This window comes from Brugia malayi, assembly GCF_000002995.4.
Source record: "Brugia malayi strain FR3 genome assembly, contig: Bm_v4_Chr4_scaffold_001, whole genome shotgun sequence".
Classification (NCBI taxonomy): Eukaryota; Metazoa; Nematoda; class Chromadorea; order Rhabditida; family Onchocercidae; genus Brugia; species Brugia malayi.
This window is the reverse complement of record NW_025062478.1, coordinates 9,780,375-9,791,232: the sequence shown is the minus strand read 5'-3', so window position 1 is coordinate 9,791,232 and position 10,858 is coordinate 9,780,375. Positions and strand designations below refer to the sequence as shown.

The following is a 10,858-nucleotide window of genomic DNA, read 5'->3' as shown; positions in this document are numbered from 1 at the left end:
TATGAAAGGTATTGATTTCTTTAGAGGGAATTTTTTTATTTTTTTGTTTTCATTTGCATCAAAAACTTTCTTAGTTAAAATGAAATATTTTCCTAAAAATATTTGAAATTGAAATTTTGCATTGAAATTTTATTGCGGATGACTGATGGTTATGGTACGATTTGTGATTCTATAATGCTTTTTTGTTTTTGTTTAATTTCTCTTAAAATTCTTTTTTATCATTTTAGAAGAAATTAATTTTAATCATTTAATTTATCATTTGCTATCGTTTACTGATATCATTTTAACCAATTTTAAATATGATAAAAGTGAAATTTATATAATTTAAGGATTATTTTCCTCAAATCGAATTAGCCTGAAATTATTAAAAAAAGTAATATAGTAAAACATGAAATTTTATCATTTTAAGCATGCAAACATTACATATTTATAATAAATATAATACGTTGCCATAGACAACAGCGCTTTCAAACAAAAATCAACAAAAATATATTTTGAAATGATTTATCATCGACTGCAATTTTTTATTTCTGAAATTAAATGATAAAATAAATCATAAATATAATTTTTTTTTAAAAAAAAAGAAAAAAAAAACCATACAAACTCAAAAACTATTTTATCTGAAATCATTTTCAAAGCTTTTCTCGTAACATTAACTAGTCGAGAAATCTTGGTGATAAGAATAAAAAATGATTTTTTCATCATTCAAAAAAATTTTTTCAGAATTATATTCCCAAATAAAAAAAAACTCTAAATTTCAATATTTTTTATATAATTCAAAAAAAAAAAAAAAAAAAAATCACTAATATTAGTATTGCATATTACTATACTGCAAATAACAACAAGCAAAAATAAAATTTGCACTAACAGAGAGATATTTTAAAATTAAAAAATTAAAAAAAAATTAAAATCAAAAAATCTCCAAATTAAATTAAATTAAAAAAATTATTGGAAATAAAGCATAACTCATTTAATTAGTCATAATTAATTTTTTGGAAAAATTCATTTATAATTTTATGGATGAATAATAAGCTATTAATTTTAATATTTTAATCTTAAATTGATATAAACATAGAAAAAATAACACTGCAATAATGAATACTAGAGTTAAAACTTTTGCTATTTCTTTCTATCATTTAAATTAATAATAAAACATTTATAAGAGTCTTTTTTTTTTTTTTTTTTTTGTAAAAAGAAAAATGAAAGAATAAATACATAATATCTACATTTCTCTTTATAGCAATCTTTTTTTTTTATCCTGTATTTTTCAAAATTTTAATTATATATTTTCCCTTTTATAATTGTCAAATTTTTGCACTTTTCAATTTATCAACTAATCGAGATTCCATTGCAATGAGTAATTTGTGACATTAATTTATTAGAATGAAAGAGAACGACGAAACATACTTCTCTGTGACATTTGAAAGAAAGAATCATAGAATTTTCATAGCGACCCAATCAGGATAACATACATTGTATAATTGTCATAAGGCATCGATGAATGCAAAAGCATACAGCGATTGATAATTTTGCGCACGCGTACAGTTGCAAGATGCTTAGCAGCGCATTCGATTGGCTTTTTGTTGGTGATTGATTGTATTGAATGTACGCTTTGCGTGCGTATAGTTAGACGCGGTCGTAAAAATGGTCGAATATTGGAAATATGAAGAAAGAATAAGCGTTGATTGGAAACGGACGATCTGACATTTAAATTCTTTGTTTTTATCATGGAAGTAAAATTTTAGTGTATATTATTATCTCTTCAAAATGCGCTTTTTGATTCACTAATTTTTCTCATTTGTATAGAATGCTTTCCCATCTGAAACGTTTGACATTTATTAGTGAATTCAATATTTTTGAAAATTAGAAATTGGAAAGATTTTTGAATTTTTGAAAAAGGAAAGAATTTCACTGTGCAAAAAATGGATAGTGGTTGGAGAATGAAGTGGTATGTTAGTGTGCGATGCATAATGTAGAAATTTGCATAAGTTCTATGCTAGACTAGAAAATGTTAGATTACTTTTTTAAACTTATTTTTGTACCATATACAGAATGAGTTCATTGAATGGTTCGTCTTCAGCTTATTCGATATAGAAATATAGATTTAACTGACTGTCCCAATTTATTCCACAAATGTACAAGTTGAAGACGAACATATTGGAGTTTTTTTTTTTTTTTTTTCTTTGACTTCTTTTTTTCTTACTCCCTTATTGTCCTTTTCTTTCCTTTTTAAATGTTTGTAATCAGATGTTAATTGTTTCTAAAAGAAATTAGAGCAAGAACAAACTAAATCTGAAGAAGTTCATGTCTACAGAAATACCCATTTGTGCTTTGTTTTTATGACTAATGAAAAATGAGTTTAAATGAGTCTTACGTACTACCTAACTAATTACTACTTAATCTGTAGTGTTGTCGTTGATCTATTAATGGAAATTTTTCTGAAAATATGGTTTTAAAGTAAACTAATGTGGAGAAATTCAGGTCTATTCTAAAAAATTGATCATTTGAACATGGAAGATGTAACTACATGAAATGATGAAAAAGATTATACATTCTGTCACTTAAGAAATATGACGAATTTAGTTTTAGCTGAAATTCCAAGTAAGTTTCTAATACTCATCATATTTACTCCAGCAATTGGTATAGAGTCGCTAATGGAATTGCATTAAATTCAAGATGATAAATCAGAAGTAGCTTGAGATGAGGGGACGAGAACAAATGTAATTTGGTAAGGTTAAAGGAGAATTTATTCCCGTAACAATTCTATGCCTAAATATTACACGGATGATAATGATAATTCACCATCGTTTTGAAGCGATGATTTAGGGAAAGAAAGAGGATGGCACTGGCCAGTCCATCTTCCGCGTTCTATTCGATTATGACCCCGTGAATTACTTTTTTGGGAGAGGTAGGTTAATTAGACTAGAAAGGTCTATTTATTGATTGCTTTCCCTTTGAAGGCTCTGGTGACCTCTTTAACAGAATTAGGGTCAGGAGAAATAGTACACTTAGGCTTGATTATTTGAGAATAGGATAAGAATCCATTTGGGCTTCACTTCTTAGTATTTGCAAGTGTATCAAGTATACTGTGTTGCTGCGTCCTAGCTCATTTCGAGCACCACAACTTGGTGACGATATGTTCAGGTGGTTATCGGATGCAGGAAATGGTGTTTTACGGACTTTACAGGTAGTAGCAACTCGCCTAACAACTGAGCCGCCGATGTCACTGGATGATGAATTGTCACCTGAAGAATTATCTTTTGTTGGCTTCAATCAGGATGCTACGTAAGCTCCGTTTTTTTTTTTTTTTTTTAAATATGTCGAATAGGTCTCAACTGGAAAAGTTGATTTTGCGGTGATAGATGCTGCATGAATAAAAGCATGATACACTTAGCAAAATACATATCAAAATACTTTTTTTTGAGCTATAAGATAAAAAAGTATTTTGACTTAAACGTTTGACCTATGAAGATCTGTTTTATTTTTGCGTCTATATAAGTAATGCAGTTCTTTTCCTACGTTTTTTTTTTTTTTCCAGTTTCACAGTGTTCAGGTGTTTCAGCACCTATGTAATCAGTTTAGTGTTAATGAAATACCGTTACAGGTCGATTGCTTTGGGTGCAGCATCCAGTTATGCGTTATATTCAGTCAAAAAAACTGATAAGCTTGACTTAATTCACGAAAGTTATAGACAGTTTTCAGATGACAAGAAGAAGAATATAGGTAAAGTCAATTACCATCGTTATATCTTTAAAAAATCGAATAGGTTTCTTGTCACACTTTAAGGAATGCAAGAATTGAGGAAATACTAGGACTGTTTTAATTTCGTCATTGCACTTCTCATAAGTCTGACATTGTCATTCTACCAAAAAAAAAAAAATCGATTTAACAATATCAGGACAGTTTCGAGATGTAGTGGGAAATGTGTTTTAGAATTTGATAGGAACGTAGAAGTCATTCGAATCATCGAACAGAGATTTCAGAAATATGTATGTAGCTATACTTGCTGTTCAACTTTAACTTCAAAAAATTGAAATATCAAACTGCTGCTTATATATTCGAAGTAAATGTCTTTTAACATTCCAATTATAGAAGTTTCCGAAATTATGCTCATTGAGCGTCTCTTCTCATCCAGTCTTTTAATGCTGGTATCGACGCAAGCACCACGTAAACTTCGGATTTATCATTTCCAGAAAAACAATGAGATTTGTGCTCAAAGCTATACAAATACAGTACTAGCAGTGAGATTAAATCGTGACGTAAGTTTTTCGTTATTCCTGAAGTTCCATTTTCAGTACGTTAAAGTTAATTTAAAGTATTTTGAAAATTAAAATTATAAACTGAATGCTCAAGCACTCATTGATGTTCTTCAAAAACTGAAGAAAAAAAAATCCTTCAATCTATTTCGAAGTTGACTTTCAGATAACAGAGTTTAATTAATGCATTTATTTGCAGTATATGGTAGTTTGCCTAGAAGACATAGTATATATTCATACAGTTAAAGATATGAAGGTAGTTTTTTTTTTTTTTTTTGTTTTTTGTTTTTCAGCACATGCTTTTGTGAATTTTTTCTGAATTTCAATAAGCTGATTTTTAAAATTCAGAAATTTTTATTTGTATGAGCAATATCAAATTGTCAGTTCAGTAACATCTGAACCATTTTAGTCATATTTATAAAAATATCTAAATCGAATATAGAGATGATTTTGTTGAGTTACATATGCACTAATACGTCGCTATGCTATATGACGAAAAAAAATTGAATATGTTTAAGCAGAAACACAATAAGAGGCAAAGCAGCGAATAGTAAAGCAAATTCTTTTTTTAAATTTTCAACAAGTCTTTTTTAATATGTAATAATACTGAAAAAATTGGCATAAGATGACACAATTTTGACTACAGTCATCTGGAAAGAATTATGGTCATCAAGCCAACTTTTAATGTATTACACGAAGTTCAATTATTCGTCAGGAGATCATATTGCTATCTTTATGAATAACTGTTTAAAATATTCTGTTATGCAAAAATCTTAAGGTTTTTGTTTTCACTTTGACAGTTTGCAAAATAAAGGAAGATGAATAAAAGAAGGGAAAAAGCTTGAAAGAGATTCATTAATTTTGAGAACTTCTAGCTCACTGTTGAAGAATTTACTTATTGATATGCAAGTTGATGCTTTTATTAATGTTTCGAAATTCTGAAAGAACAGCTGATTTATCATTACTCGAGTTATTATTATAGACATTTCTGATCGGAAGTGAACCACAGGAAAACTCTAAAATTAATGTACCACTTAATGTGGAAGCAATCATTGGTTGTTTACAAATAACGATCTCATTCATCTAATCTATTATGTGTTCATATCGTTTATCAAATTGAAATCACATTTAACAATACTATATATATTGCATGTTAGATTACTCATACTATTAACTTTGCTTGGATTTCATATATGTTGAGTTTTTGTTTGGATAGAATTCGTGATTTTACGTAGAAATGAAGGAAACTTATTTATCAAATAAATTTATATAAAACAAAATTATGTTTTATTGAAGTTGATATTTTTCCGGTTATTCATACAATCCGTGATACGCCTTCAAATACTAATGGTATCATCGACTTGTCATCAACCGTCAATTCGTTTTTAGCTTATCCAGGCTCAATTAACAATGGCCATGGTAATTATTCTTTTGGTTTTTTTCTGTCATAGTATTATTAGAATGCAGAATTCTTAGAGTTGTTTGCTTGTTTATTACAACACCATTGAATAAGAGTAGTGAAAATGAATTTTAATAGAAGAGCACTCATTCTACTACTAATACAAAGCTCAGTAGTTTGTAAAAAAGTAAGGTTTTTTTATTTTTTCATTCATAAATTAACATTACATACGATAAATTTCTGCATAAAAAAGGTATAAAACATGAGAGCAGTAAGATAAAACAGTGATGCATTTCAAAATTAATATTAATTTTAACATTTTTTCAAGTTCAATTATTTGACGTGTCATGTTTGAATTCGATGAATACAATTTCGGCGCATACAAGCCCATTGGCAGCGTTACGTTTTAGTTACGATGGTAAAAAATTAGCTACTGCTTCAACCCGTGGTACTGTAATTCGTGTATTCGATACTGAATCTGGCGATCGACTGTATGAGTTTACACGCGGTGTTAAAAGGTAATTTTTGCATATAGTGAAAATTTTCTTTATTAGTTTTAGATAGATTAAATTAATCAATTTGCAGGTTTGTTACCATTTATTCATTGGCATTTAGTCTCGATGGTAACTATTTATGTTCTTCAAGTAATACCGAAACGGTTCATGTGTTCAAATTGGAACGAACAGCTGATCCAGTAAATGAGTAAGATATACTTATTTGATAATTTTCTACAGTTCTTGAAAGACATGTCATCTGCTTTTTAATTTTTTTTTTTTTTTTACTTCGATTTACAAATTATGACGCTAAAATTTGAGATCTGGGCACCATTTAATCTTTGTTTTTTTATTTTCGAATTTAACGTATATCGGCTATTATTATTTCGTATACATTACATTGTCATGTTTGAATTCGATGAATACAGTTGTGCTTTACTTTTTAAGCAGAAGCAAAGAGAAATACAGTAACCGGTTATTGTTTTTTCAGTTCATGAATTAAAATTTAGGATTTCTCATAATATTGATAGCATTAAATTTCAGAAATGAGGACACTGAAGAACAAGGATGGGTAGATTATTTGTCAAAACAAGCGAGTAGTTATTTACCAGCACAAATGAATGATCTTTGGTTGAGAGCAAAAAGTTTTGCTACCGCAAGATTGCCTTCAGTTGGAAAGCGGAATGCGGTTGCGCTATCAATGTAACTTTTCTATGTTAATGCTAATTAACCTCAGATATCTTGTATCTCATAATTGTTATATTCCCATTTGGAAGGGACTGATTGTTCTAATGATCATTTTAGATCTATTTTGATAACAAACTTGTAAGCTTTACTTGTTCCTATAAAAAATTTCACCATAACTCTAGGAAAATCTTTACTAAAATATTCAACTTACTAAATTGAAAAATTGATGAATAACTGGGAGCTTATTTGCATTGTATGTTCAGTTTTTAGGTATCGCATTACATAAAGTTTCCAGTGATGCAGTATACTTTATTGCATCGCCGATAATTTCTTCATAGTTTTAATGTTGATGATTGAAATCTTTTGCATATTTACTGCTATTTTTAGAATTAATGACAAACTAAATTTGCTGGTTGTAACTACTGATGGCTTTGTATACATATATCCCGTAGAGGCAGAAGGAGGTGAATTGACGCTATTACGACAACATAAAGTTAACATAAAGGTTTGACTTTTTTTTTTACTCTTCAATTGAACAAAAGTATACGATATAGTGATGTCAGCATTTGTGCACGTATTACATGTATTTTAGTTATTGATTCTAAAGTTTAGAACATTTACATGATTAACGAAGAGCTTAAACTTTGTTCTTTCTGAATGCAATAACATAAGAGAGTACAGTATACTAAAATTTCCATTCAAAAAAAAAAACTCATGAGTTTTTTTTTTTGTTTATTCATGAATAAATTAAGAGAATTTTTAGTATTCTCCAGTAGTCCATGCAAATGATCCACCCAACAATGAAAATAATGAAGAAAATGATGGAACGGAAGATGACGAAGGACAAACTATGGATAGGCAAATAGCAGATAACTTTCCACCTTTGAATCATTCTACTGCATAGATTTTATTTTGTTCTGCTTGTGAAAAAAAAAAAAAAAAAAGAAATATTCTTACGTAATTGATGAATCCACTTGCATAGCATGCATTCATTAAAAAAAAAAAAAAACGTAAGGTTTGTAAGTACATGTAAATATATGTAAGTAATTCAATTCCATGTATTAAATTGTATCTGAATTCAAGGAATGTTCGAAGATTGAGCAATTTGTTGGATTCATTGCTTAAAAGTTAATTTTACAGTAATTTTGTGTCATTCTTTACTGCTTCGTTTATGGCGAAGATTGAGCAATTTGTTGGATTCATTGCTTAAAAGTTAATTTTACAGTAATTTTGTGTCATTCTTTACTGCTTCGTTTATGGCTGAGTGTCTCAAAATGATAATAAGATTAGGATTTATCATCACTTTTAATTACATTTCCATTACTTGTTCATTATTTTTGAGCAAAAGTAAGACTTACAATAATCTATTCATATTTCTGGAATTGAGTGCAATTTATTAGCTTATCGTTTTAAGGAAAGAATGAATTATTTTGAAAATAATTCCGAAATGAAGTTCAGTAGGTAGATGCTGAGTAGTAGTTAGTGCTTAACAGGTTTTCTGTTTGGTATAATTTCCCCACCAACATGCCATATTTTTTTCTTTCTGTAAAATTCTTTCTTCATATTTTTATAATTCTTTTGTTGTGTAAAACTACTGCTTTTTATTTCTGTCCAAAAAAAGTTTTTCCAATTGTAAATTTTGTGCGTTTGAGCAGCAAACTTTTTTCCACATTTTTCAGTTTTTGCATTGCATTGTACCATCTTTTTTTGTTCAGGATATTTTTATATGTTATGTATTTTTTTTAAACTCTTAATATCTGGTTTTTATCAATATCTACTGCAAAACAATAGCTTCGATAACATCGTAGTAGAATATTTTAGATTTTTGCTATCATTTTTGGCAATTTGTTTGCCATCAATTGTGCTAATAGCAATTGTATTTGAAAGATGCTTTATTGATATTTTATTGTACAAAATCTAACAAATTGTTTATACTAAAAAGCAATATTATATCCAAAGCATATGATAAGTAATGTGTTATTTAAATGCTTTTTAGAAGCATTTAAATTTCAACAATTGTATCAATATTTCTGATATGATCAATGTTCCGAACAATATTTGCAAGTCTTAGGACATTCAGTTGCCATTAGTGAGGCATAACGTGGATCTCGACATAGCATTGCATATCTTCGACAATCCGAATGACCATTTGAACCTTTTAGATCAACACAGGTACCATTTGTAAGTTTACCTACAAAAATATTGCTTTTTTTTTTTCTTCATTCATTCATAACTATCTGCAATAGCGAATGATTTAATTTTTATTGAGTTTCATTTTTTCAATGCTTAAAAAAATTATTCATTCCATATGTACACTAATAAAAGATTAATTATTGCTTGTGCTATCTTTTGATGTAAATTTTCACTGAAAATTTTGTAAGAATATAAACCTAACCTACCTGTACGAGGTGATGAAGTAATTAGATCAGAACAACGATCACATGTTACTGGACATTGCCAGGTCATCAAATTATAGTATAAAATATTGTCACAAAGGTAACCATACTTTGTACAATCCGATTCACGACCAGGTAAAGCCGAATCATAACATAATTCTACGTAATAAAAGGCATTTGAGAACTTCACGTTACATTAATAATTTAGCATATAAAGATAAAATTGAAATCAAATTAAGTTGTACTCAAATTTATTGATAAAGTAGAAGGATGACAGTTGTTAAGTTTACACTGCTTAATTTTACTTTAAACTCAAACTAATCAAAATAAGTTAGTTTGAAATTTAATGAAATACATTCATACCTGAAGTTGAAATGTTGGTAGCATCGGCTATTGCTAAAAATAAATTCAAGTCATTTTTGGTTTTTTATTTAACTCATTTATTAAAAAAAAAAAAAAAAAACCATCATTTGCATATTTTACAATAACAAAGATCAACAACTATTGTAAGAGTTAAACGTTATATCAAATAAGTATAAGCGTCTTTAATTTGCAAAACTCTAACTGTCAAAAGTTGAAAAATTTTAAATGATTTAAAGAAAAGATTTAATCTAAAATATATTTAACATAAATTTTAGCTAAAAAAAAAAAAAAAAAAAAAAAAAAAAAAAAAACAAAAAAACAAACATACATTCTTCATTCGCTTCTTTAGTTAATACTTTATTCATTTTTTGAGCCAATTCTTTTCTCATAGCTCGACTCATTTGTTCATCCACATCTTCTTGGCCCATTTGAGTCAATTCTTTACTCATAACTCGACTCATTTGTTTGTCCAAATCCTCTTGGATCATTTCAGTCTTTGCTTTGCTCATAGCTCGATTCATTCGTCCACTTACATTCTTCTGGCTCAATTCATTACTTATATTTTTGGCCACTTTTTCATTCTTATCCTGAGCCATTGCATATATCTGATAGTGATTTAAAAGTATGATAAGAATAGTTATCAGTTTAAGATTGTTACAATTGTTGGATAAAGCCATTTTTATCTAAACTATTTCATTCAATCTGATTTTATTATTTATATTTGTATCTTTTAAATTAATACCTTTCTTTTTTTTTTTTTGCTTTTTTTGTGTAAACATTGCATATAAATTTGTAAATTTATACAAGCTGAACAAACAAAAAGCATTTTTAGTATTATTATTATTATTATTTTGATCAAATTATAAATAAAACAAACAAAATATGTGACAAATAAGTGATAATACTTGAAATTTATTAAAATAAAAAAAATTTTAAATTAAAAAAATGTTAAAAATGAATGATTTTCAAATATTCAGTAATCACTATATGAATAATTTCTTTTCATTTTTTTTTTTTTTTATTTCATACAATTTTTTTAATATTTAATTTAATAGAAAAAAAAAAAGATGAAAATTTCAAAAGTTTTTTTAATGAGATAAATTAGGGTAAAATTAAATTGCAAGATTTGCTTTTTTTTTTTATTTGTAAATTATAAATTTAAATTTGAAAAAAAAAAATTAGAAAAACGTTTGTGCAAAAAAAACTCAAAAATACGAGCTAAAATAGCAAATGTAAATATTTTAATCACAATTTTTAATTAAT

The 10,858-nt window shown here is 27.5% G+C and overlaps 2 protein-coding genes across 2 annotated transcripts; one reads left to right on the top strand and one right to left on the bottom strand.

The window, feature by feature from the left end:
- Positions 1-3,220: 3,220 nt before the first annotated feature.
- Positions 3,221-7,740, top strand: Bma-atg-18 (uncharacterized protein; the record flags this gene model as incomplete). The annotated part of the gene is made up of 11 exons (XM_043082279.1): positions 3,221-3,285; positions 3,605-3,723; positions 4,093-4,259; positions 4,456-4,512; positions 5,239-5,311; positions 5,553-5,675; positions 5,984-6,173; positions 6,241-6,357; positions 6,693-6,851; positions 7,224-7,341; positions 7,600-7,740. The coding sequence occupies 11 exons, from the start codon at positions 3,221-3,223 to the stop codon at positions 7,738-7,740; spliced, it is 1,329 nt and encodes a 442-aa protein (XP_042938213.1).
- A 1,135-nt stretch (positions 7,741-8,875) lies between these two features.
- Bm3123 (Uncharacterized protein) lies at positions 8,876-10,191 on the bottom strand (the record flags this gene model as incomplete). The annotated part of the gene is made up of 4 exons (XM_043082278.1): positions 8,876-9,027; positions 9,236-9,391; positions 9,596-9,628; positions 9,924-10,191. 4 exons carry the CDS (start codon positions 10,189-10,191, stop codon positions 8,876-8,878), a joined length of 609 nt encoding a protein of 202 aa, XP_042938212.1.
- Between the last annotated feature and the right edge of the window lie 667 nt (positions 10,192-10,858).